The 27971-nt window shown below is 47.8% G+C and overlaps 3 protein-coding genes across 3 annotated transcripts; 1 reads left to right on the top strand and 2 right to left on the bottom strand.

Annotated features, from left to right (window-relative positions):
- Positions 1–33: 33 nt before the first annotated feature.
- On the bottom strand, positions 34–12303 carry galk1 (galactokinase 1). The gene is made up of 8 exons (XM_084165699.1): positions 11875–12303; positions 11407–11596; positions 11028–11147; positions 10810–10945; positions 5503–5684; positions 5268–5418; positions 4969–5131; positions 34–468 (listed from the first exon to the last, which is right to left on the bottom strand). Exons 1-8 carry the CDS (start codon positions 12037–12039, stop codon positions 397–399), a joined length of 1179 nt encoding a protein of 392 aa, XP_084021825.1. The 5' UTR covers positions 12040–12303; the 3' UTR covers positions 34–396.
- Positions 3451–4824, bottom strand: LOC311132422 (BTB/POZ domain-containing protein KCTD21-like). The gene has a single exon (XM_084165712.1). It carries the CDS (start codon positions 4066–4068, stop codon positions 3589–3591), a length of 480 nt encoding a protein of 159 aa, XP_084021838.1. The 5' UTR covers positions 4069–4824; the 3' UTR covers positions 3451–3588.
- LOC311134306 (lipoxygenase homology domain-containing protein 1-like) lies at positions 11643–26216 on the top strand (the record flags this gene model as incomplete). The annotated part of the gene is made up of 5 exons (XM_084167944.1): positions 11643–11680; positions 15557–15730; positions 16945–17118; positions 24364–24537; positions 25996–26216. The coding sequence occupies exons 2-5, from the start codon at positions 15583–15585 to the stop codon at positions 26214–26216; spliced, it is 717 nt and encodes a 238-aa protein (XP_084024070.1). The 5' UTR covers positions 11643–11680; positions 15557–15582.
- Positions 26217–27971: the final 1755 nt, after the last annotated feature.

The raw sequence follows: 27971 nt of genomic DNA on the forward strand, positions 1-27971 counted from the left end.
TGCATGAAGTATAAGGTCTCAAATTCATTCTGAAGTTTAGAAGATTGTTTATTTTTGTAGAATTGCCTTATTTATAGTTTAACAATCATTCCATATTTATGGCACTTTCTAAGTAATTGTACAAAACAATATTATTACAGTCTTTGACTTGCAACAACAAGAGATTATTCTTCACTTGATTTAGTTCTTGCCAATTATTAACTGTATTAAAATCATGATAGCTTAAGGCACTCTGAAGAAAAGTCTTACAATAGATTGCTTTACCTGCTGATTTTGACCCCACCGGATTGATTAAACATGACTACATAAGCAAACAAAAGATCCTGCAAATCAATAGGAATGTGCTTTTTTTGTGGTCAAGTTGTACATAATGGACAAATGTACAGTGTTTGCTCTTCATAGGCTCATGACCCGAGCTCCTTGTGAGGGAGTTGTGATGTAGAAAGTTGGGGATCCACTGTATCGCTCCTGTAGAGAAAAATCCACAGCTAATGAGTTCATTCATTTGCGTTTGAGTTTACTCAAAATATTGAAAAATGTAATGGAAGGATAAAAGTGAAGCCATCATCACCATATTGCTTGCACATACAGTGCATTCGGAAAGTATTCAGACCCCTTGACTTTTTCCACATTTTGTTACATTACAGCCTTATTCTAAAAATGAGATCTTTTAGATTTTTTTTCTCCTCAATACCCCATAATGAAAAAGCAAAAACTGGTTTTTAGACATTTTAGCAAGTTTATTAAAAATAAAATACTAAAATATCACATTTACATAAGTATTCAGACCCTTTACTCTGTACCTTGTTGAAGCACCTTTGGCAGCGATTACAGCCTTAAGTCTTCTTGGGTATGACGCTACAAGCTTAGCAAACCTGTATTTGGGGAGTTTCTCCCATTCTTCTCTGCAGATCTTCCCAAGCTCTGTCAGGTTGGATGGGGAGCGTCACTGCACAGCTATTTTCAGGTCTCTGCAGAGATGTTCGATCGGGTTCAAGTCCGGGCTCTGGCTGGGCCACTCAAGGACATTCAGAGACTTGTCCCGAAGCCACTCCTGCGTTGACTTGGCTGTGTGCTTAGGGTCGTTGTCCTGTTGGAAAATGAACCTTTGCCCCAGTCTGAGGTCCTGAGTGCTCTGGAGCAGGTTTTCATCAAGGATCTCTCTGTACTTTGCCCCGTTCATCTTTCCCTTGATCCTGACTAGTCTCCCAGTCCCTGCCGCTGGAAAACATCCCCACAGCATGATGCTGCCACCACCATACATCACCGTAGGGATGGTGCCAGGTTTCCTCCAGACGTGACGCTTGGTATTCAGTTCAAAGAGTTCAATCTTGGTTTCATCAGACCAGAGAATCTTGTTTCTCATGGTCTGAGAGTCTTTAGGTGCCTTTTGGCAAACTCCAAGTGGTCTGTCATGTGCCTTTTACTGAGGAGTGGCTTCTGTCTGGCCACTCTACCATAAAGGCCTGATTGGTGGAGTGCTGTAGAGATGGTTGTCCTTCTGGAAGGTTCTCCCATCTCCACAGAGGAACTCTGGAGCTCTGTCAAAGTGACCATCGGGTTCTTGGTCACCTCCCTGACCAAGGCCCTTCTCCCCCGATTGCTCAGTTTGGCCGGACGGACAGCTCTAGGAAGAGTCTTGGTGGTTCCAAACTTCTTCCATTTAAGAATGATGGAGGCCACTGTGTTCTTGGGGACTTTCAATGCTGCAGAACATTTTTGGTACCCTTCCTCAGATCTGTGCCTCGACAAAATCATGTCTCGGAGCTCTACGGACAATTCCTTCGACCTCATGGCTTGGTTTTTGCTCTGACATGCACTGACAACTGTGGGACATTATATAGACAGGTGTGTGCCTTTCCAAATCATGTCCAATCAATTGAATTTACCACAGGTAGACTCAAATCAAGTTGTAGAAACATATTAAGGATGATCAATGGAAACAGGATGCACCTGAGCTCAATTTCAAGTCTCATAGCAAAGGGTCTGAATACTTATGTAAATAAGGTATTTCTCTTTTTGATTTTTAATACATTTTCTAATATTTCTAAAAACCTGTTTTCGCTTTGTCGTTATGGGGTATTGTGTGTAGATTGATGAGGGAAAATATGTATTTAATCCATTTTAGAATAAGGCTGTAACGTAACAAAATGTGGAAAAAGTCAAGGTGTCTGAATACTTTCCGAATGCACTGTATCTGTTTCCTTCGAATCTGCAAACACAGCTGCTTGGGGGCTGAGTAGATGGATAGGAGGAAGAGACTAGCTGTTTTCCAAACAGGCATCTTTCCTCTTCCATACTAATCTTTTCCTCTCACATACTTCCTCCTTTCTCCATTCTAAAATTACACATCTCATCCCCCTTCCTACAGGACAGGAACTTGAACCAGACTGAATGATAGGGGTTCAGGGAGAAATACCTTTCATTTGGTAGTGTTTATTAAATTGATGAGCTGTAAACATATCTACAGACTGGTTAGTTTATTACACAGTACACAGAACTCTGTAACACTGTTTTACAAAACAATACCAGCAAATATACTCATACCCGCTCTGTGGAATGGTCGGATCACCCCTCCTACCAGTGCAGCACACTCTCTCACAGATACTCCACCACAAACTCACTCTACCACACACCCGGTCTCCGTCTCTCGCTGTCTCTTTAAGAATTGCACTGATCATTAACAGGACGAGCTGACAACCATTCCTTTCGTTGGGGACAGGGTCTATTCTGTAAAACCAGATGAAGGCCTACCCTACAGTTTAGAACAGACTACAACACGTCAAGAACAGTCTGCTCCACTGCAGGGCTACTGAGGTCAGAGTTCGTTAGAGGGTTCAGATGGTAGGATCAGTCTCAGCTTCACATCAAAGAGAGGATTGTAAACATTATAGAGCGACCTTTAAACTTTCCAATAGTTAGTAAAGTCTGTTAGTTATAGACCATTCATAAGCAGTCATGTTCAGTAGGTTGGAAACATTATAGGGTGACATTTTGTTTTTTTAGTCTGAGTAAGTCTATAACTGGTGGTTCAGTGGTGAGCTGGAACGTGCTATATCACTACCGTACAAGCTGCAGAGTACGGCAGTTCAAAATGTCCATGGGGTCAGGGGTCACTGAGTCGACCCTAAAACCCTCCGCCAGAGACACCGTCAGAAGCTCCTCCACAAACCCGCACATGTCTTTGACCTCACAGGGGCTGCAGCGCGGGATGATGACATCACAGAGCTCCCCAGAGTGGGTCTGTGTGGCCCAAGAGTCCGAGACGACGAGTCCTCGGTACTGCTGTTTCTCATACTGGTCCTGGGGAAGTTCGTCTGGCCGGGGAACCCACTCCAGTTTGAGCCGGTTGTGGCGCTGGTCACTGGGTTGGGGGGAGGTAGGACCCTGGGTGGTGCGGTAGGAGAAACGCTCACAAAGGAGAACCAGAAAGGCACGCCAGGTACAGAAGATTTCGGCTGTGAGGATGCGCACTGAGCATGTGCGGAGTTCATAGTTCTCGGGAGCACGGCGTAGATTGAAGTGTAGCACGCGCACCTGGAATGAGACGAACAGGTTGATGCTGCAATGACACACCCACGTTCCACATTAACCAACCCACACTACAATGCTAACAAACATGCAAAATACACACACACACACACACACCTGGCAGTCCACGTCCACCAGCAGCATGGCTCCTCTGGGTGCGTCTCTCAGGCTGAGCGGTCCGGCCTCGATGCGCCGCCGTATGTCATCCAGTAGGGGGCGTATCTGGAAGAAATCTGCCTCCCTCCTCAGCAACCTCATCTCAGAGAACCCCTCCGGCAGGTCCAGGGAGCTGGAACGCAGGAAGTTCAGGATATAGCGGAAAACCTTCCCGTCGCGGTCGATGAACACATTCCCGCGTTTGTCCCGGAGCGTGGAGATCCGTCCGGTGAACATAGCCCCCAGCATGGAGTCTTGGTACCGCGTCAGAGTGTCCAGGGTCGTGGTGTAGATCTCACCGCCAACGTTGAGAGACACGGGGTCCGACAGGGAGTTACTGTTGCTGTTAGTGTTGCTGTCCGGGGAGTTTAGGTTCAGCATCCTCAGGAACTGAAACGACCTCCGCTCAGGCTAGAACACTAGATTAGAACACTTTGGATTGGAAGTGGTAGAACTCTTGCTAGAAAACTTGTGGAACACTCCTGTTTTTGTCTCTTTCTATGGAACGCAGTGGACTGTTCAAATGAAGTCTTTTGTATCCTGAAGACACTTTTCCTTTCAGAGGTGGAAGGGCAAAGCTGTAGCCGGGATATGAGCGAGTCACAAAAAGACCCAAGAATTATGAGAAGACAAAAAGATCAGAAAAGATTGGCTCAGTGTTTCTGGAAGCTGCATCTGTAAAAAGCCGGTGCTCTGACCAGGTCGATTTATCTTTCAGTAGTTTTGTTTCTTCATGGTCTTGTGCTGTTTAGGATTCCTGTCGGTGAGCTGAGGCCTGGCTAGTTGCATAAGACTGTTTGTGTCAGAGCTGCTGGCAGTGAGAGACGGGAGAGAAGGACAGCAAGGCGACCGGACTTGAATGTTAATAAAGGGGCGCTGCTAGCTTTTATTCTCCTGCCGTAACCCCTGCTCAGTGCTCTCTCACACACACAGACAGGGGTGCGTGCACAAACACACACACTCTCTCTCTTGGGGCTGTCCGGGCAAGACACAGGGGGGTGGAGCAGTTTGTCTTAAAGTGACAGAAGATATTCTAAAAGCGCTTTTATCCACAGTGATTAGTTTGTGCAAGCTTGTCACCAAGTCCCCTTCACACAGTGTGTGTGTATGTGTGTGTGAAATCACATTTTATTGGTCACATACACATATTTAGCAGATGTTATTGCGGGTGTAGCGAAATGCTTGTGTTCCTAGTTCCAACAGTGCAGTAGTATCTAACAATTCACCTGCCGTGTGTGTGTGTGTGTGTGTGTGTGTGTGTGTGTGTGTGTTCTTCCTCACCTGTATGTGCTGCATGGTCCTGTCTACGGCTCCAGCCTGGAGTAGTGTGACAGTACATCCTCCAAACCCTCCCCCTGTCATTCTGCTGCCGAACACACCCTCCACCTCCACGGCTGCAGACACCAGCTCGTCCAGCTCCTTGCAACTCACTTCATACAGGTCCCTGATAGTAGGGAAAACATTATGGAGGGGTACTTTACATTTCGATCATATTTTTCATGTGTGATGCATAAAAAAAGTATTCGCCCATTAATGCATTTACTGTGTTGAGGATTTATTTGAGGGTGTTCTCTATTCACCTGAGTGAGTTGTGGCTTTCCACCATGAGTTTGCCAAACTCTTTGTAGGCCCCTTTCTTCAGGGCCTCTGCTGCCTGGGCCGTACGTGCTATCTCTTCAATCACATGACGAGCCCTTCGATAGGTCTCATCGTCCAATCGGCTCTTAGCATCTGGAAAAATGGAGAAAAAAAATCGCAAAAAAATCATAACACAACGATTGAATGTATTAGAACAGAATATCCTCTTGTTCTCACCCTCCAGGTCCTTCAGTGTGGCATCTCTCAGGCTGGCCTTTCCCAAGATGGCAGCTGCCTCCTCACACTGTCGTCGTCTGCTAGGGTACTCGCTGCCCGTCAGAGAATGCTTCACGTTCGAGTTACTGATGAGGATGACCAGGCCTGGGTCTGACAGAGGGACAGGAGTGGCCTCCAGAGACCTGAGGGGACAATGAGGAAGATTATTTAGTAAACTATTGGATAACCAAAGTTAATTACACACATGACAAACAAGGAGTCATAATTAAACATTGGTACATTGCTGTTGCTAGGCAAGAACTTAGTGAATTCCTCTCACTAGGTTTGTGTGTGTGTAATATGGGCATCAAATTCTACAGTTGTCTTATGTTAGCTGTGACTGCAACCAGACTATGACCCTGTGGCTCTCCTTAGGCATATCCCTGGAATGAGCCAGGGTTGAACAGAGTTCAGGATAAACCTTTGTCTTTCCTTGGCTATCTTCTTGATTGATTACAGCATGATGAGGTGAGGTTTGTGTATGTTTGAAAGATTAAGTATGGACCTGTCATGTTCAACAATCAATCTTCAGGTCAAGCCCGGGAGAGCTGGGGTTGAACAGAGTTTAAACTGAACATGAGTGTTTTTGCATGACAAGGGTGTGACTGATTGCAATAATATTGTTTCTAAACTGAATGACAGTCAAATTAAGCCGCTACCATAGACGAAGGGAGTGGGCAGAGCAGTAGAGAGCGGGAAACTGAAGATAATGGTAGGAGAACCCAAGAGGGAGGGGTTTTGAGCTAGGAGGGATGTGAATAAAGTCAATCTTGATTTTTAATAAAGTATAGTGAGAATTTTCCACATCAACAACAGCAGCGTAATACACAGCAATAAGACAGTAACAACCCTTTTAAGTACAGCGTTAGCGTTATTTTAGCATGAACCTATAGCCTTTAGCATTAGCCATGATACTTTTTTATTTATTTTATTTTTTATTTCACTTTTATTTAACCAGGTAAGCCAGTTGAGAACAGGTTCTCATTTACAACTGCGACCTGGCCAAGATAAAGCATAGCAGTGCGATAAAAAACAACAACACAGAGTTACATATGGAATAAACAAAACATAAAGTCAAAAATACAACAGAAAATATATATACAGTGTGTGCGAATGTAGTAAGTTACGGAGGTAAGGCAATAAATAGGCCATAGTGCAAAATAGTTACAATTTTGTATTAACACTGGAATGATAGATGTGCAAAAGATGATGTGCAAATAGAGATACTGGGGTGCAAATTAGCAAAATAAATAACAATATGGGGATGAGGTAGTTTGGTGGGCTAATTTCAGAATGGCTATGTACAGGTGCAGTGATCGGTAAGCTGCTCTGACAACTGACGCTTAAAGTTAGTGAGGGAGATAAGAGTCTCCAGCTTCAGAGATGTTTGCAGTTCGTTCCAGTCATTGGCAGCAGAAAACTGGAAGGAATGGCGGCCAAAGGAGGTGTTGGCTTTGGGGATGACCAGTGAGATATACCTGCTGGAGCGCAGACTACGGGTGGGTGTTGCTATGGTGACCAGTGAGCTAAGATAAGACTGGGATTTGCCTAGCAGTGATTTATAGATGACCTGGAGCCAGTGGGTTTGGCGACGAATATGTAGTGAGGGCCAGCCAACAAGAGCGTCCAGGTCACAATGGTGGGTAGTATATGGGACTTTGGTGACAAAACGGATGGCACTGTGATAGACTACATCCAATTTGCTGAGTAGAGTGTTGGAGGCTATTTAGTAAATGACATCGCCGAAGTCAAGGATGGGTAGGATAGTCAGTTTTATGAGGGCATGTTTGGCAGCATGAGTGAAGGAGGCTTTGTTGCGAAATAGGAAGCCGATTCTAGATCTAACTTTTGATAGGAGATGCTTAATGTGAGTCTGGAAGGAGAGTTTACAGTCTAACCAGACACCTAGGTATTTGTAGTTGTCCACATAATCTAGGTCAGACCCGCCGAGAGTAGTGATTCTATTCGGGTGGGCGGGTGCAAGCAGCGTTCGGTTGAAGAGCATGCATTTAGTTTTAGAGAAACCAAGGCTATTTAGTCTGCAAATAAGAATGCGGTGGTTGACAGAGTCGAAAGCCTTGGCCAGGTCGATGAAGACGGCTGCGCAGTACTGTCTTTTATCGATCGCGGTTATAATATCGTTTAGGACCTTGAGCGTGGCTGAGGTGCACCCATGACCAGCTCGGAAACCGGATTGCATAGCGGAGAAGGTATGGTGGGATTCGAAATGGTCGGTGATCTGTTTGTTAACTTGGCTTTCAAATACTTTCAAAAGGCAGGGCAGGATGGATATAGGTCTGTAACAGTTTGGATCTAGAGTGTCACCCCCTTTGAAGAGGGGGATGACCGCGGCAGCTTTCCAATCTCTGGGGATCTCAGACGTTACGAAAGAGAGGTTGAACAGGTTAGTAATAGGGGTTGCGACAATTTCGGCGGCTAAATTTAGAAAGAAAGGGTCCAGATTGTCTAGCCCAGCTGATTTGTAGGGGTCCAGATTTAGCAGCTCTTTCAGAACATCAGCTGTCTGAATTTGTGTGAAGGAGAAGCGTGGGGGGCATGGGCAAGTTGCAGCGGAGGGTGCAGAGCTGGTGGCCGGGGTAGTGGTAGCCAGGTGGAACGCATGGCCAGCCGTAGCAAAATGCTTGTTGAAATTCTAGATTATTGTAGATGTATCGGTGGTGACAGTGTTTCCTAGCCTCAGTGCAGTGGGCAGCTGGGAGGAGGTGCTCTTATTCTCCATGGACTTTACAGTGTCCCAAAACTTTTTGGAGTTAGTGCTACAGGATGCACATTTCTGTTTGAAAAAGCTAGCCTTTGCTTTCCTAACTGATTGTGTATATTGGTTCCTGACTTCCCTAAAAAGTTGCATATCGCGGGGGCTGTTCGATGCTAATGCAGTACACCACAGGATGTTTTTGTGCTGGTCAAGGGCAGTCAAGTCTGAGGAGAACCAGGGGCTATATATGTTCTTAGTTCTGAATTTTTTGAATGGGGCATGCTTATTTAAGATTGAGAGGAAAGCACTTTTAAAGAACAACCAGGCATCCTCTACTGACGGAATGAGGTCAATATCCATCCAGGATACCTGGGCCAGGTCAATTAGAAAGGCCTGCTCGCTAAAGTGTTTTAGGGAGCGTTTGACAGTGATGAGGGGTGGTCGTTTGACCGCGGACCCATTACGGATGCAGGCAATAAGGCAGTGATCGCTGAGATCCTGGTTGAAGACAGCGGAGGTGTATTTAGAGGGTAAATTTATCAGGATGATATCTATGAGGGTGCCCATGTTTACAGATTTAGGGTTGTACCTGGTAGGTTCGTTGATAATTTGTGTGAGATTGAGGGCATCTAGTTTAGATTGTAGGTTGGCCAGGGTGTTAAGCATATCCCAGTTTAGGTCACCAAGCAGTACGAACTCTGAGGATAGATGGGGGGCAATCAGTTCACATATGGTGTCCAGGGCACAGCTCAGGGCTGAGGGGGGTCTGTAGCAAGCGGCAACAGTGAGAGACTTATTTCTGGAAAGGTGGATTTTTAGAAGTAGGAGCTTTGGTGGCCTTCCTAAGCCAGGATTCAGACACTGCTAGAACATCAGGGTTGGCAGGGTGTGCTAACGCAGTGAATAACTCAAACTTAGGGAGGAGGCTTCGAATGTTAACGTGCAAGAAACCAAGGCTTTTGCGGTTACAGAAGTCAACAAATGATAACGCCTGGGGAGTAGGAGTGATACTGGGGGCTACAGGGTCTGGGTTAACCTCTACATCACCAGAGGAACAGAGGAGGAGTAGAATAAGGATACGGCTAAAGGCTTTAAGTACTGGTCTTCTAGTGCGTTGGGTACAGAGAAAAAAAGGGGCAGATTTCCGGGCGTTGTAGAATAGATTCAGGGCATTATGGAAGGATATGAGTACAGTGGAGGTAAACCTAAGCGTTAGGTAACGATGAAAGAGATAGCATCACTGGAGGCACCGATTGCGTCGGTCTCCGCGTGTATGGGGGGTGGGACAAAGGAGCTATCTAAGGCAGGTTGAGCTGGGCTGGAGGATCTACAGTGAAATAGTACAATAAGAAATAACCGAAACAGCAATAAGCAAGGCATATTGACATGGGAGAGAGGCATAAAGCAATCACAGGTGTTTTTCGAGAGAGCTAAGACAACAGCTGGTAATGGCGACAAAGTTTGGGCTGAGGCTAAACATAAACAGGATGCGGTACTGTAAAAAGGAACAGTCCAGCAGGCATCAGCTGTATAGCTGAGTTATCATAAGGTCCGGTGAACAGCAATAGGAGAGTTCGGAGGTAGTTCGGGGGTTGCTATAGCACTGGCGAGCAAGAGGCCACGGCTAGCGTGTGGTAGCGGGCCGGGGCTAGCAGATGGATCTTCGTGGTCGACGTCGTAACGGGAAGCCTGTTGTAACCACATCAGACGATTTCGTCGGCAGACCAGTCGTGTTGGATCGGCGGGGCTCCGTGTCAACACTAGGAGGTCCCATACGGTTGACAGAGAGGTAGATAGCCAGGAGATGGGCCTGGCTCTAGGCTAGCCCAAGGCTGATTAGCCAACAACAACGTCCATTTGGTTGCAGCTAGCTAGCTGCGATGATCCGGTGTTAAAGGTCCAGTGATTCAGGTGATTCCGGCAGAAAAAACGATATGTTCTGGGTCGATAACGCGCTGTGCAGACAGAGCAGACTGGCCGATAATAGTCCAGGCTAGAGCTGGCTGGTAGGTAGTGCAGGCCATGGACAATGGTGAAAAACCGCTAACGGTGGCTAATAGCAAGTAGCTAGTTAGCTGGCTACTCCCGTCCAGTAGACAGAGAGGTAGATAGCCGGGATATGGGGCTAGCTCAAGGCTAACTGGTGCTTGCTTCGGGGGCAGTGGTGATTAGCCAAACAGCAATATCCATTCGGTTGCTAGCTAGTTGCGATGCGGTGTTAATGTCCAGTGATTCAGTTATTCCGGCAGAAAAATTAGATGTTCTGGGTGAAAACCGCTAACGGTGGCTAATAGCAAGTAGCTAGTTAGCTGGCTAGCTAGTTTCAACTGGAGATTCTAGATAAAAGGTAAGTCAATAATAGAATCCGTTCCACATTGAGTGAGGTGGGTTGCAGAAAAGTATATTTTGTAGAAGGATGAAAGGTGTGATAGGTAAATATGTACAAAAAATACAAAAAATTGGCTATTTACACAGACACACAACAAAGAACACTACCGCACTGCTACGCCATCTTGGATTCACACGCTTGAGCCTATAACCAGGCCTGTTACCTGCAGTCTATGAGTAGAGCGTGAGCCTCCCTGCCCAGTACAGAGACAAATTGGTCCATAATGCCACAGGGCACGCCTGCATGGGTGTGTTCAGCCTTCTGGCACGCCACCGCCTTCGCCACCTTGTCCCCGTCATCTGAGGAGGGTGGTGGGATGGCGTTATGACATGTAGCTTCACTCACAGACTATTGGATGTTACCCAAATATAGTCCACTCACCTGGCTTGAGCTGCTGTAAGAATGTGTACATGGCTACCTCTAGAGAGGCAGAGCTGGACAGACCTCCTCCTAGAGGGACACTACTGGCTATCACTGCCCTGAACCCTGGGACTGGAGGAGCTAAAGGGAGGGATGGGGAGAGAGAGCGGAGGGAGAGAGCGGAGGGAGATAGACAGAGAGCGAGAGATAGAGAGGGGGAGAGAGAGAGAGAGAGATAGAGAGAGGGGGGGGGAGGGGGGGGGGGGGGGAGGGTTGGGGTGGTGTTAAAATATTTTAAAAGTGCGGAGTTGGACCTCCATGATGATGTAGCGATGTTGTGTCACGATAACATTTTAACAGGTCTCATGATGTGATACAGGAGGTATTGTTTTCTGTTCACCTCTGTAGTGATGCACCACTCCTTTGACATAATTGGCCCAGCTGGGTTTCCCAGGAGACAGAGGTGCCTTGTCATTGGGGAAGTCAAAGTCCACTCTCCTGGGCTCCTCCACATCTTTAGCAGCAGTAATGATGGAGGCACTCTGGCCAGAGGTCCTGCTGCCAACCACCACCGTCACTAGGGGAAGAGCCTGGCACAAGGGTGAAAGAGATACAGCATTGGAGATATGTGACTGACTGATGAGTACTTCTGGGCTGTGGATCTGTAAAACCATGTAATGTACATCTCCTCTACATACAATGACCCTGTACTAATCAAATAATAACCAAATACTTCAGCTGTCAATGCAAACGGCAGGACTTTCATGAATCTGTGCACCCAGTGTGGACTGGACTAAATAAGTGACACTTTTCAGTCCTAAAGAAACAACCATCGATATCATAAACACAATTTTCATGACATTATTACCATAGGGAGGACGAATCCTTGGTTGTAGTCGATGTGCTCCCCTATCAGGTTGACCCTGCCTGGGGCACACACTGCCACCTGTGGAGCATCTCCCCCGAAGCTCTGCTCGAACACACGCCGAGCCTCGGCAACCAACTCCGACACACTCGGGACTGGACTGGCCATGAATGGAGCAGACGAGTAACGTTAGAGGAGACAAATCACGAATTCAGAGTCCAAAATCCAGCAGCAGCACTTTGGAAACTTCAACCATTAGAATCTTACGTGAGATTCTAAGTTTGAGATACCGTTTGAATCACGATAAATAATAATGTATTACGATTTAAATGTATTACGAGTAAAAAAAACGAATAAACCTTTCTAATAGGTACATTACAATATGTGATAATAAGACATTTGTCAGCTGATTCACTTCCTGAATTGGGCGGGTTTGTTGTTACGCTACGATTGGCTTAGAAACGTCAAATGACACAGTCAGCAGCATACCTTCCCTAAAACTACTGTACAAGGAAATATACAAAGTTTCATTCAAAACACAAAATAGGTTCTACAAGGGTGGATTTTTTTGTCAGTGAAATAGATGATGTGACAAATAACGCATGGAAACGCTTTTTTTGCACAAATATTTTAATGAATAGTCATCATGTCGAAGTCTTTGGACTCACGTAATGCTATGTTCTGTTGTTCTCGATACAACCATCCCTTTGTAGGTAGAATGCGCATATATTTTTGTGCTAATGTTAGACTTTTCGCTTAAAATCTGGATGGATGGAAACCTGGCCTTTGATAACTAAACGACTCAGTACTGTAAGCTTTTGCAGTTGTGTAAGTCTAGAACTCAAAACTTCCTCTGCGATGTCAGCCGGGGGATTAGCTCAAATGGTAGAGCGCTCGCTTAGCATGCGAGAGGTAGCGGGATCGATGCCCGCATCCTCCAATACTTTTCGCAACAACTATGGAGATATCTGTTGCTTATTCAAAGGCAACGTGTGTACATATCTAGTAGATGTGTAGTGAATATTTCTTGTCCAATACAAATTATAACTTGGAAAACGATTGTCTTCAATTTGTTCCAACTGCATGCATGTCCAACAAGTTTCCATTCTTTCCCTCGATCTCTTTCAGTAGAGGGCAGTTTGTTCTCATCCAAAATAAAGGAAACGCTTCAGTAAATGAGGGATACAAAGTATATTGAAAGCAGGTGCTTCCACATAGTGTTGAGCTAAATCGATTATGCATGATTAACTGCTGGGAATGCATGGTCTTGCATTAGAAAAAGCCCAAAGTCAAACATCTTGACATTACGTGCTTCATAAAAAACCTCCCTCTTCTACAGTATAATGTAGGCTATATTGAAATACTAGACAATTCTGACAGCAGTGGCCATATTGTTGTTATCCATGAAATATCTGAAACAATGGGTTTTGAAGAAAGAAACCCATAAGCAGGCACCATAGTATTGTTTTTCAGTATATTCATAAACATTTGATCTCTATTGGTCCTCATCAAAAGGGAATAGGGTGCCATTTGGGACCCCAGAAACACATCAATATCCCGCGAGGCAGTCAAGTAACTGCTGAGCTAATCCTGTAGCGGTGACTTCAGGATATGACTTCTTTATGATTCCAAATAGGTAACACGACAATACCTAGTTGTGTGTGTGTCCTGGATCTGGACCCGTTGTGGTACGTGCAGCATGTGGTGGTGTGGAACCCTCAGACAGACCACCTGTTCTACACCCCCAGCCCAGAACGTCTTCCCGCGTCCATGCCTTGGCGTCATCCCTAGGTCCTACCCGTCTGCTTCTAGAGGAAGCCGGGGGATTAGCTCAAATGGTAGAGCGCTCGCTTAGCATGCGAGAGGTAGCGGGATCGATGCCCGCATCCTCCAATACTTTTCGCAACAACTATGGAGATATCTGTGGCTTATTCAAAGGCAACGTGTGTACATATCTAGGCAGTTTGTGCTCATCCAAAATAAAGGAAACGCTTGAGTAAATGAGGGATACAAAGTATATTGAAAGCAGGTGCTTCCACATAGTGTTGAGCTAAATCGATTATGCATGATTAACTGCTGGGAATGCATGGTCTTGCATTAGAAAAAGCCCAAAGTCAAACATCTTGACATTACGTGCTTCATAAAAAACCTCCCTCTTCTACAGTATAATGTAGGCTATATTGAAATACTAGACAATTCTGACAGCAGTGGCCATATTGTTGTTATCCATGAAATATCTGAAACAATGGGTTTTGAAGAAAGAAACCCATAAGCAGGCACCATAGTATTGTTTTTCAGTATATTCATAAACATTTGATCTCTATTGGTCCTCATCAAAAGGGAATAGGGTGCCATTTGGGACCCCAGAAACACATCAATATCCCGCAAAGCAGTCAAGTAACTGCTGAGCTAATACTGTAGAGGTGACTTCAGGATATGACTTCTTTATGATTCCAAACAGGTAACACGACAATACCTAGTTGTGTGTGTGTCCTGGATCTGGACCCGTTGTGGTACGTGCAGCATGTGGTGGTGTGGGACCCTCAGACAGACCACCTGTTCTACACCCCCAGCCCAGAACGTCTTCCCGCGGCCATGCCTTGGCGTCATCGCTAGGTCCTGCCTGCCTGCTGCTAGAAGAAGCCGGGGGATTAGCTCAAATGGTAGAGCGCTCGCTTAGCATGCGAGAGGTAGCGGGATCGATGCCCGCATCCTCCAATACTTTTCGCAACAACTTTGGAGATAACTGTGGCTTATTCAAAGGCAACGTGTGTACATATAATAATAATATGCCATTTAGCAGACGCTTTTATCCAAAGCGACTTACAGTCATGTGTGCATACATTTTTACATATTGGTGGTCCCGGGGATCTAACCCACTACACTGGCGTTACAAGCGCCATGCTCTACCAATTGAGCTACAGAGGACTATATGTAGTAGTTGTTTAGTGAATATTTCTTGTCCAATACAAATTATAACTTGGAAAACGATTGTCTTCAATTTGTTCCAAGTGCATGCATGTCCAACAAGTTTCCATTCTTTCCCTCGATCTCTTTCAGTAGAGGGCAGTTTGTTCTCATCCAAAATAAAGGAAACGCTTGAGTAAATGAGGGATACAAAGTATATTGAAAGCAGGTGCTTCCACATAGTGTGGTTCCTGAGTTAATTAAGCAATTAAATCATCCCACCATGCTTAGCGTCATGCATAGAAATGCCCAGTTGCCCATTATTTCGGCTACCAATGACCATGGCTTGAAGAGATCTCAGTGATTTTGAAGAGGGGTTTCAAAGGAGCATAGGGGGTTTAACGTGTGTTTGTGTGTGGGTGTGTCTGTCACCAGATCTCAACCCAATTGAACAATTATGGGAGATTCTGTAGCGGTGCCTGAGACACAACCATCAACATAAAACACCAAATGATGGAATTTCACGTGGAATAATGGTGTCGCATCCCTCAAATAGAGTTCCAGTCACCTGTAGAATCTATGCCAATTAGGTCCCATTGCCATGGAGATGTCTGTCGCCATTGCTATGACGTCTGGAATGTTAAATACACACACACACACACACATAATTTACAGCCCTGAGTGGGAGTGAAAGGGTGCAGAAGGGAGATAACATCTTGCTGAAGTGAAATGCACACCTGGTTCACGGTTACCAAAGACATTTGTATTTTCCCATCAGGCACCACAGCCCACCTGGGCATCAGTATGTACAGGGTGACTGAAAGCGGCTTGCGCCACCCGCAGCAGGAAGGGGAGGGGACGTTCCAACGCAGTGGTCTGGACCTGTTTCACCTGGAGACCGACAGCAAGCTGGGAGAGGTGTGGAAGACACGCCTCTGGCAAGACAACACAGGTAACCATGACAACACCAGTGAATACTGTAGTTTCGCATTTCCAGACTTCATAGTCTCGTATTCACTCGCTTACTGGAACACAAGGAAAGCAGGAAATTGAGGCTCTATATATTATGATTCCAAACAGGTAACACAACAATACCTAGTTGTGTGTGTGTCCTGGGTCTGGACCCGTTGTGGTACGTGCAGCATGTGGTGGTGTGGGACCCTCAGACAGACCACCTGTTCTACACCCCCAGCCCAGAACGTCTTCCCACGGCCATGCCTTGGCGTCATCCCTAGGTCCTGCCCGTCTGCTTCTAGAGGAAGCCGGGGGATTAGCTCAAATGGTAGAGCGCTCGCTTAGCATGCGAGAGGTAGCGGGATCGATGCCCGCATCCTCCAATAGTTTTCGCAACAACTTTGGAGATATCTGTGGCTTATTCAAAGGCAACGTGTGTACATATCTAGTAGATGTGTAGTGAATATTTATTGTCCAATTCAAATTATAACTTGGAAAACGATTGTCTTCAATTTGTTCCAACTGCATGCATGTCCAACAAGTTTCCATTCTTCCCCTCGATCTCTTTCAGTAGAGGGCAGTTTGTGCTCATCCAAAATAAAGGAAACGCTTGAGTAAATGAGGGATACAAAGTATATTGAAAGCAGGTGTTTCCACATAGTGTGGTTCCTGAGTTAATTAAGCAATTAAATCATCCCACCATGCTTAGCGTCATGCATAGAAATGCCCAGTTGCCCATTATTTTGGCTACCAATGACCATGGCTTGAAGAGATCTCAGTGATTTTGAAGAGGGGTTTCAAAGGAGCATAGGGGGTTTAACGTGTGTTTGTGTGTGGGTGTGTCTCAGTCACCAGATCTCAACCCAATTGAACAATTATGGGAGATTCTGTAGTGGTGCCTGAGTCACAACCATCAACATAAAACACCAAATGATGGAATTTCACGTGGAATAATGGTGTTGCATCCCTTAAATAGAGTTCCAGTCACCTGTAGAATCTATGCCAATTAGGTCCCATTGCCATGGAGATGTCTCTCACCATTGCTATGATGTCTGGAATGTTAAATACACACACACACACACACACACACACACACACATAATTTACAGCCCTGAGTGGGAGTGAAAGGGTGCAGAAGGGAGATAACATCTTGCTGAAGTGAAATGCACACCTGGTTCACGGTTACCAAAGACATTTGTATTTTCCCATCAGGCACCACAGCCCACCTGGGCATCAGTCTGTACAGGGTGACTGAAAGCGGCTTGCGCCACCCGCAGCAGGAAGGGGAGGGGACGTTCCAACGCAGTGGTCTGGACCTGTTTCACCTGGAGACCGACAGCAAGCTGGGAGAGGTGTGGAAGACACGCCTCTGGCAAGACAACACAGGTAACCATGACAACACCAGTGAATATTGTAGTTTCGCATTTCCAGACTTCATAGTCTCGTATTCACTCGCTTACTGGAACACAAGGAAAGCAGGAGATTGAGGCTCTATGTATTATGATTCCAAACAGGTAACACAACAATACCTAGTTGTGTGTGTGTCCTGGGTCTGGACCCGTTGTGGTACGTGCAGCATGTGGTGGTGTGGAACCCTCAGACAGACCACCTGTTCTACACCCCCAGCCCAGAACGTCTTCCCGCTGCCATGCCTTGGCGTCATCCCTAGGTCCTGCCCCTCTGCTTCTAGAGGAAGCCGGGGGATTAGCTCAAATGGTAGAGCGCTCGCTTAGCATGTGAGAGGTAGCGGGATCGATGCCCGCATCCTCCAATATTTTTCGCAACAACTATGGAGATATCTGTGGCTTATTCAAAGGCAACGTGTGTACATATAATAATGTAATGACCTGACTAGATCATAAAAGAACAACTGTCCAGACAGAGGATTGAGTTTACGAATGGACGGTTTATTAAACCAACTTTACACAGGCTACTGTTTGGCCGTAGCCCACGCCAAATAAATGAAAGATAACCCACAAGCCAATCGCGACCTTCTCTTGTGAAGCCCAGACGTAAAAAGAGAGAGAACAAAGGCTAAACCTGGTCTTAACTTCCAATGCTCCATCCCCCTGCCCAACCCCCCTCCACGCCACTCCGCCAACCGCCAGGATGCCCGGCATCAGAACATTCCAGGCATTCCCGTGATTGGCAGATAGCAGGTTGATTGACATGTCGGACCCCGCGAACACTGGGTACTGGTAGGTACAACACAACCATCTACTAGCCTAACACATAACACACAGCTGTCTGTGCGGGTCGCTACACAGCCCCCCCCACCACAAAGTCCCTCGTCCCCGAGGGAACAAACAAAGTCTCTGAAGCGACCCGGAGGTCTCCTTTGCCTGCGTGGCTGTGATGGCCGCAGAGTGCCCCTCTGGGAACCAGGGGATGAAGGCAAGGACATGGGGGACAAGGAAGCGGGAACGGGTAATACAGTCCGTGGCTCTGGGGAACCACGCGGTGACACAGGGGGAGTGGGCTGTCTGGAGCCTTGTCTGCGGCACCTGGGGGTGGGTGCCTGGAGAATGTCATTGCCAGAGAGGGGAATTGTGGGGGTTCCTGGGGTTTGGGGAGAAGAGGCCCCTCTATATGGGGCTAACCTGTCCCGGTGCAGTGTCACCTTTCTCCCCCTGGGAGGAAGCTGCACCCGGTAAACAACCTCCCCTACCCTCTCCAGGACACTGCAGGGTCCCACCCAGTGACTGTCCAACTTGGGGCATCTGCCTTTTTTCCTTAGCGGGCTGTAGACCCAGACCAGCTCCCCAGCCACAAAGTGCCTTCCCCGGGTGTGCACGTCATAGTTCCTCTTCTGCCTCACACCTGCATTCAGCAGCTGCTCTCTGGCGAAGGTGTGGGCTGTCTCCAGGCGGTCCTGGAGTCTCCGGGCATACTCCGGCCCCGGGGAAACATGAGGGCTATCCAGGGGCCGACCAAACGCCATCTCCGCAGGGGTACGGATCTCTCTCCCCAGCATGAGGAGGGCAGGCGTGCAGGAGGTGGAGTCTTGGACAGCGGAGCGGCATGCCATGAGGACCATAGGCAGGTGCTTGTCCCAGTCATGCTGGTGTTTGGAAGAGACGATGGCCAGCTGCTGTCCAAGCGTTTTGTTGAAGCGCTCCACAAGGCCATCACTTTGAGGATGGAGAGGAGTAGTGCGGGTCTTGTGCATACCCAGCCTCTCACACATGGTGGCGAACACACGGGACTCAAAGTTTCTGCCTTGGTCGCTGTGGATGGACTCTGCAGCTCCAAACCTGCTGAACATCCCCGCTGTCAGGGCGTCGACGATGGTCTCTGCCTCCTGGTCAGGCAGAGCATAGGCCTCGGGCCATTTTGTGAAATAGTCCATGGCCGTGAGCACCCAGCGGTTTCCACTGTCTGTGGTGGGGAACGGCCCAACTACATCCACTCCCACCCTCTCCATGGGAGCCCCCACTGGGAACTGTTGGAGCTGAGCACGAGAGCGGCCTGGGGGGCCCTTTCTCGCTGTGCAGTTGTCACAGCGGCGGCAAAAGTCTTCCACATCCCTCTTGTGCTGCCCCCAGTAAAAGCCCTGACGGAGGCGGCGCAGTGTTTTTGTGACCCCAAAGTGTCCAGTCCCCACCCCCCCATGAGTACTCTGGAGCACAGCCTCCCGCAATGCTTTTGGGACCACCACCTGCCACCTCTCCTCCCCCGTAGCTGACTCCTTCCATGCCCGCTGTAACACGCCATCAGCCAGCCGCAGTCGCTCAAACTTTGACCACAACCCTTTGGTCGCGAGTGAGAGCGCTGTCACCTCTTCCCATGGTGGCCTCACCTGCGCCTCTACCCACTGTAGCACTGGCTGTAGGTCTGTGTCCCGTCCCTGCTGCTGCCCCCATTCAGCCACGTCGACAGTCTGCAGGTCACAGCAGACAGGCCCGCTCGCCCGACACACTGTGGCACAGACCCCCTCCTCTGCACACAGCTCTCTCTCCCGTCCCTCTCTCCGTTCACAGTGGCGGCAGCCGTCTGCAGTACAGGGCCGACGGGACATGGCGTCGGCGTTGGAGTGGCGTGCCCCTGCCCTGTGCACCACCGTGAAGTCATACGGCTGAAGCTCCTCCAACCAGCGTGCCACCTGCCCCTCTGGCTCTCTGAAAGACATGAGCCACTGGAGAGCAGAGTGGTCAGTCCTTACAGTAAAGGGCAGACCACCCAGGTAGTACTTGAAGTGTTTGACGGAAGCCACAACAGCCAAGAGCTCCCGCCGGGTGACACAGTAGCGGCGCTCATGTTTGTCAAATGTTTTGCTGAAGTACGCCACCGCTCTCTCCCCCTCTGGCCCCACCTGGGCCAGCACCCCACCCATGCCCACATTGCTCGCGTCTGTGTCCAGGATAAAGGGCAATGTGAGGTCAGGGGGGGCGAGCACGGGGGCCTCGATCAGTGCACGTTTGAGGGTGTTGAACGCCTCCTCACACTCCACTGTCCAAGTGAAAGCCTTGTCCTTCGGCAGCAGGCGGTTCAGTGGAGCAGCAACGCTCGAGAAGCCCCGTACAAACCTCCTGTAGTACGAGGCCAGGCCCAGGAAGCTCTTCAGCTGACGCTGGTCGGTGGGGGTGGGCCAGTCTCTGACAGCCGCTACCTTGTCCTCCATGGTGCTGATCCCCTCCTTCCCCACTCGGTGGCCCAAGAAGGACACCTCTCTCCTCATGAAGTGGCACTTCTCGGGGTGGAGCTTCAGACCTGCGGCAGCCACCCTCTCCAGCACACACCGTAGCGCCCCCAGGGCTGACTGGAAGGAGCTGCCATGGGCCAGGATGTCATCGAGGTATACCAGACACTGCTGTCGGGGGATGCCATCCAGCACCCTGTCCATCAAACGCTCAAAAGTAGCTGGAGCGTTGCACAGGCCAAAGCACAGGACCTTGAACTGCCAGTGTCCTCTGTTAGTGGAGAACGCAGTTTTGGCTCTGGCCTCTGGGGAGAGGGGCACCTGCCAGTAGCCACTGCGGAGGTCTAGTGAGGAGAACCAGGAGGACCCCCTAACCAGGTCCAGCGACTCATCGATACGTGGTATGGGGTATGAGTCCTTCCTGGTTACCTCATTCAGCCGCCTGTAGTCCGCACAGAACCTCAGCTTGCCCCCCTTCTTCGGAACCATGACGACTGGCGCCGCCCAGGGGCTATCTGAGGGCTCAATGAAGTCTGCCCGCTGCATCTCCAACACAGCCTTGTCTGCCGCCTCCTGGCGTGCCAGCGGGATACGGCGGGGACGCATCTTGATAGGTCGAGCATCACCTGTGTCGATCTCATGCTGCACCAGATGAGTCTGACCCACCTCTTCCTCACTCAGCGCAAAGCTGTCTCTGAATTCAAACAGCAACTGCCTCAACCGTTCCTGCTGCTCGGGGTCAAGACCAACACAGTTCCTCCCCCATATCTCCCTCACTGCAGACAGTGTCCTCTCCCCTCCCATCTGGGGTAGCTGGGCTGGGGGGGCGCGGCCCGGGCTCACAGAGGACTGTGTCGTGGAGGTAGCTGGGGGAATGTAACGCAACGCCGTAGGTGACAGGGGGGCTGGGGAAAAGTCACACCCAGATGTGGGGGAGGGGGGGCAGCCATGAGTCTCTGCTGCTTTAACTGTTGGAGTAAAGGGTTTGTTGGGTTGAGTGAATGTGACATTAGGGGCCATGGTGACCTCCGGCCCTCCCTGGAAGCTCAGTGTGCCCCTATTTAGGTCTAACTGGCAGCCTGTGCTCCTAAGAAAGTTCAACCCCAGGATACAAGGGTCCTTCACAGCCGCCACCCACACAGGATGACGCACAGTCCTGCCCCCTACTGTCAGAGTCATTATTCCCTTCCCTTTCATGGGTGCCAGCTCACCTGTGACTGTGCGGAGCTGCACAGTTGTAGGCTCACACTGAGTCCAACCTGGCACAATATCTGGCCTCACCAGGGTTACTGTGGACCCAGTGTCCACCAGGGCGGAGCAGGGCACCCCCTCCACAGTGACAGGGACATGACAAAAGTCCCCAACACAGGTCCGGCCCACCACAACAACAGGCTCCATCCGCTTGCCCTCGTCTGCTTCTGGGGGAAGTGGAGCCTTGCTTCCCCGTCTGTGCCGGTGGGCTCCTCCTGAAGAAGATGGTGGTTGGGATAGAAAGCCAGGGGTCCGCACTACCCGGTCTATGCGGACCCCGAGCCGTTTCCCTGAGCTCTGGGGGACATGGGGCAATCTCGGCGCAGATGGCCTGGCTGGCCACAACCCCAGCAGACCCTGGGACCAGGGCGTGTGTTTCGTGCCGCCTGTAGCGACACAGCACGAATGAGTTCTGTCATTTCAGCCACCCATGCAGGCTTTTCCGGCTCCGGGCTGCTCTGCCCCCCAGCTCGCACAGAGGGTCTGTCTCCCTGCACCCCCACCAAAGCCCCAGCTGAAGCCCCAGCCCACACCAGCTCCCTCTCCAAAGCCATCTCCAAGGCTACCTGCAATGACTCAGGATGAGCCAGCTGGGTCTGTATGCGCAGCTCCGTAGGAGAGAGCGCCTGTATGAACTGGTCCCGTGCTAGCTCGCTCTGCACGGAGGGGGGCATGTGAGCATATGCCCGCCGAGAGAGGCTCTCAATGTCATTAGCTAGCACCCGTAGAGGCTCTCCAGGCTGCCTGCGTCTATTACTCAGTTCGGAGCGCAGTAGCCCGGGCTGTACACACTGTCCATAGCGCCTCCTCAGTGCTCCCACTAAAGCACCATAATCACGTCTGTCCTCGGGGCTAATCAATATCAAACAGGCCAGAGCTTCATCCGTGAGGCATAAAGCCAACTGCAGTGCCCTATCTTCATCCGACCACCCCTCTAAAATGAGCTAACAGTTCAAACTGAGCATGAAAAGCTTCCCAATCCGCCTTACCGGAATACTTCGGGGTCTTAACGGATACGGACGCAGCCGGGAACTGGGCGCCGCCATGTTTGTTTACATCCTGAGCCCCAGATTCCTCGTCCCGCCGCGTCGACGTCACCCCTTCGGTCCGCCCACCAGAATCCGCGCGAAACACAGTCGACGAAGCACTCATGCCCGCTTCAGCCGCCATCACTCTAACGTCCTCCCTCAAGCGGCCTCTGGGCTCCGATGCCCTGGCGATCTCCTCAGCCAGAACCCCTGACGTCCATGCACACGCACCTCCTTGGCCATAATCGTCCCCTACCTCCACCTTCACTTTCGGATTCCCTCGAAGCATCTTCAACCCCCGTTCTCACCTACGGTAGCTAGCCACAGAAGTCAGCTAGCTAGCTGGCTAACTTTTATCAACGTTTTTACTTCTGACACCAATGTAATGACCTGACTAGATCATAAAAGAACAACTGTCCAGACAGAGGATTGAGTTTACGAATGGACGGTTTATTAAACCAACTTTACACAGGCTACTGTTTGGCCGTAGCCCACGCCAAATAAATGAAAGATAACCCACAAGCCAATCACGACCTTCTCTTGTGAAGCCCAGGCGTAAAAAGAGAGAGAACAAAGGCTAAACCTGGTCTTAACTTCCAATGCTCCATCCCCCTGCCCAACCCCCCTCCACGCCACTCCGCCAACCGCCAGGATGCCCGGCATCAGAACATTCCAGGCATTCCCGTGATTGGCAGATAGCAGGTTGATTGACATGTCGGACCCCGCGAACACTGGGTACTGGTAGGTACAACACAACCATCTACTAGCCTAACACATAACACACAGCTGTCTGTGCGGGTCGCTACAATAATAATATGCCATTTAGCAGACGCTTTTATCCAAAGCGACTTACAGTCATGTGTGCATACATTTTTACGTATGGGTGGTCCCGGGGATCTAACCCACTACCCTGGCGTTACAAGCGCCATGCTCTACCAATTGAGCTACAGGGGACTATATGTAGTAGTTGTGTAGTGAATATTTCTTGTCCAATACAAATTATAACTTGGAAAACGATTGTCTTCAATTTGTTCCAACTGCATACATGTCCAACAAGTTTCCATTCTTTCCCTCGATCTCTTTCAGTAGAGGGCAGTTTGTGCTCATCGAAAATAAAGGAAACGCTTGAGTAAATGAGGGATACAAAGTATATTGAAAGCAGGTGTTTCCACATAGTGTGGTTCCTGAGTTAATTAAGCAATTCAATCGTCCCACCATGCTTAGCGTTATGCATAGAAATGCCCAGTTGCCCATTATTTTGGCTACCAATGACCATGGCTTGAAGAGATCTCAGTGATTTTGAAGAGGGGTTTCAAAGGAGCATATGGGGTTTAACGTGTGTTTGTGTGTGGGTGTGTCTCAGTCACCAGATCTCAACCCAATTGAACAATTATGGGAGATTCTGTAGCGGTGCCTGAGACACAACCATCAACATAAAACACCAATTGATGGAATTTCACGTGGAATAATGGTGTCAAATCCCTTAAATAGAGTTCCAGTCACCTGTAGAATCTATGCCAATTAGGTCCCATTGCCATGGAGATGTCTCTCACCATTGCTATGATGTCTGGAATGTTAAATACACACACACACACACACATAATTTACAGCCCTGAGTGGGAGTGAAAGGGTGCAGAAGGGAGATAACATCTTGCTGAAGTGAAATGCAGACCTGGTTCACGGTTACCAAAGACATTTGTATTTTCCCATCAGGCACCACAGCCCACCTGGGCATCAGTCTGTACAGGGTGACTGAAAGCGGCTTGCGCCACCCGCAGCAGGAAGGGGAGGGGACGTTCCAACGCAGTGGTCTGGACCTGTTTCACCTGGAGACCGACAGCAAGCTGGGAGAGGTGTGGAAGACACGCCTCTGGCAAGACAACACACGTAACCATGACAACACCAGTGAATACTGTAGTTTCGCATTTCCAGACTTCATAGTCTCGTATTCACTCGCTTACTGGAACACAAGGAAAGCAGGAGATTGAGGCTCTATGTATTATGTATTATGATCTACATATCTAGTAGATGTGTAGTGAATATTTATTGTCCAAAACAAATTATAACTTGGAAAACGATTGTCTTCAATTTGTTCCAACTGCATACATGTCCAACAAGTTTCCATTCTTTCCCTCGATCTCTTTCAGTAGAGGGCAGTTTGTTCTCATCCAAAATAAAGGAAACGCTTGAGTAAATGAGGGATACAAAGTATATTGAAAGCAGGTGCTTCCACATAGTGTTGAGCTAAATCGAATATGCATGATTAACTGCTGGGAAAGAAACCCATAAGCAGGCACCATAGTATTGTTTTTCAGTATATTCATAAACATTTGATCTCTATTGGTCCTCATCAAAAGGGAATAGGGTGCCATTTGGGACCCCAGAAACACATCAATATCCCGCGAGGCAGTCAAGTAACTGCTGAGCTAATACTGTAGAGGTGACTTCAGGATATGACTTCTTTATGATTCCAAACAGGTAACACGACAATACCTAGTTGTGTGTGTGTCCTGGATCTGGACCCGTTGTGGTACGTGCAGCATGTGGTGGTGTGGGACCCTCAGACAGACCACCTGTTCTACACCCCCAGCCCAGAACGTCTTCCCGCGTCCATGCCTTGGCGTCATCGCTAGGTCCTGCCCGTCTGCTTCTAGAGGAAGCCGGGGGATTAGCTCAAATGGTAGAGCGCTCGCTTAGCATGCGAGAGGTAGCGGGATCGATGCCCGCATCCTCCAATAGTTTTCGCAACAACTTTGGAGATATCTGTGGCTTATTCAAAGGCAACGTGTGTACATATCTAGTAGATGTGTAGTGAATATTTATTGTCCAATTCAAATTATAACTTGGAAAACGATTGTCTTCAATTTGTTCCAACTGCATGCATGTCCAACAAGTTTCCATTCTTTCCCTCGATCTCTTTCAGTAGAGGGCAGTTTGTTCTCATCCAAAATAAAGGAAACGCTTGAGTAAATGAGGGATACAAAGTATATTGAAAGCAGGTGCTTCCACAGAGTGTGGTTCCTGAGTTAATTAAGCAATTAAATCATCCCACCATGCTTAGGGTCATGCATAGAAATGCCCAGTTGCCCATTATTTTGGCTACCAATGACCATGGCTTGAAGAGATCTCAGTGATTCTCCAGACCTAAACCAGACATACAGTATCTGTCCCTGTCTATATGCTCCCATCATATTTTCTGGAATGAACATATAGTGTACTGTTTATATTTCTGGTTATATTCTTGACATTGATCATCTACCTCCCTTCCTCTACTCATTATTTTAACCCCATTATTCCTCTCTCCAGCCCTCCCTCCACCAATCCCTCCTTCCCTCGCATTCGCAGCTTCTACTCCGAGTCTGCCTTTCTCCAGCCTCACCCACACTCCAGGTGTCCTGGAGCCAGGCAGTTTCCTAGACATCGAGCCTGACACTCAGGGAGCTCTCACTCGGCTGATGCATCTCAGAGGACCCCCCCCCCCAGGCTCCTTGTGGAGGTGGAAGTGGGGTCAACACGAAGGCCCCGGAGTGAGGTGGGGGACGGACCTGGATCGCAGAGGGGCCTGAGACAGACAGAGACTGAGATAAATGGAGCGAGAGAGACTGAGACATAGATTAAAGTGCCTATTACTGTGGGTATATAGTGTATGAACCTCTAAGGTTCCACTAAGCTATGAAGTGCGTACTATACCTCAAGAGACAAGTTTTCCCACTGTTGTTGACCTATTTACTAGTTCTTCTGCATTAGATATTCTACATACGAATGCTGGGGTTGTTGACCTATTTACTAGTCCTTCTGCATTAGATATTCTGCATACGAATGCTGGGGTTGTTTACCTATTTACTAGTCCTTCTGCATTAGATATTCTACATACGAATGCTGGGGTTGTTTACCTATTTACTAGTCCTTCTGCATTAGATATTCTACATACGAATGCTGGGGTTGTTTACCTATTTACTAGTCCTTCTGCATTAGATATTCTGCATACGAATGCTGGGGTTGTTTACCTATTTACTAGTCCTTCTGCATTAGATATTCTACATACGTATGCTGGGGTTGTTTACCTATTTACTAGTTCTTCTGCATTAGATATTCTACATACGTATGCTGGGGTTGTTGACCTATTTACTAGTCCTTCTGCATTAGATATTCTGCAACATATGCTGAGGTTGTTTACCTATTTACTAGTGCTTCTGCATTAGATATTCTACATACGAATGCTGAGGTTGTTGACCTATTTACTAGTCCTTCTGCATTAGATATTTTACATACAGTTGAAGTCGGAAGTTTACATACACCTTAGCCAAATACATTTAAACTCAGTTTTTCACAATTCCTGACATTTAATCCTAGTAAAAATTCCCTGTCTTAGGTCAGTTAGGATCACCACTTTATTTTAAGAATGTGAAATGTCAGAATAATAGTAGAGAGAATGATTTATTTCAGCTTCTATTTCTTTCATTACATTCCCAGTGGGTCAGAAGTTTACATACACTCAATTAGTATTTGGTAGATTTGGAGACTGTCAGGTTACAATAGATCCCTGAAAAGGAGAAAAATGCTGATTCTACTTTTTTTTTCTAAGAAAGGAATTAAAAAAACAGTCTTTACAACAAAATAACATGTATTGTGCAGTAATAAAGTGTATGATTCATATAAAGGTTTAGTAATACATATTAGTGACATAGTTTCATATTAATGTGGTCCTCTGTAGCTCAGCTGGTAGAGCACGGCGCTTGTAACGCCAAGGTAGTGGGTTCGATCCCCGGGACCACCCATACACAAAAAAAAAATGTATGCACGCTATGACTGTAAGTTGCTTTGGATAAAAGCGTCTGCTAAATGGCATATTTAATGTATAGTGAACCTTTAATAATTGTAATATGTATGCTTACATTTCTGTACTAAAGTTTTAGAAGAAAATTAAAGGTTTGAAAGAAAATTGTAATTAACTTCAATGAATTAAATATCTCTTACTGTGGCCCTCTGTCTCTGTGTGTGTATGAGGGATGGTGTCAGGTTACGAGCTAGGGGGCTTTACAAGCAGAGAGAGCCCGGCCCAACAGTCTTTCCAACAACAAAAATTAAAGTGTAGTATTGTGTGATAACATGTTTGATTTATATAAATGTTTAGTAAAAAAAAAAACTGTGTCATAGTTTAATATTGTATAGTGAACTTTAATAATTGTAATATGTATGTTTAAATGTCTGTATTAAAGTTTTTGAAGAAAATAAAAGGTTTGAAAGAAAATTGTATTTACCTTCAATGAATTAAAGTACATCTCTAGCCCTCTGTGTCTCCCATTGGGTTGTGTGGGGGC

This window comes from Coregonus lavaretus, assembly GCF_964263955.1.
Source record: "Coregonus lavaretus genome assembly, chromosome: 1".
NCBI lineage: Eukaryota > Metazoa > Chordata > Actinopteri > Salmoniformes > Salmonidae > Coregonus > Coregonus lavaretus.

Excerpts from the sequence above, each read along its gene's own strand:
- LOC311132422 (XM_084165712.1), bottom strand. The coding sequence starts at position 4,068 with ATGCTGAACCTAAACTCCCCGGACAGCAACACTAACAGCAACAGTAAC.
- galk1 (XM_084165699.1), bottom strand. The coding sequence starts at position 12,039 with ATGGCCAGTCCAGTCCCGAGTGTGTCGGAGTTGGTTGCCGAGGCTCGG. Across the intron at positions 10,946-11,027 it reads CTTACAGCAGCTCAAGCCAG|ATGACGGGGACAAGGTGGCG; the intron begins GTGAGTGGACTA and ends CACCCTCCTCAG. Across the intron at positions 5,419-5,502 it reads CACACTGAAGGACCTGGAGG|ATGCTAAGAGCCGATTGGAC; the intron begins GTGAGAACAAGA and ends CCATTTTTCCAG.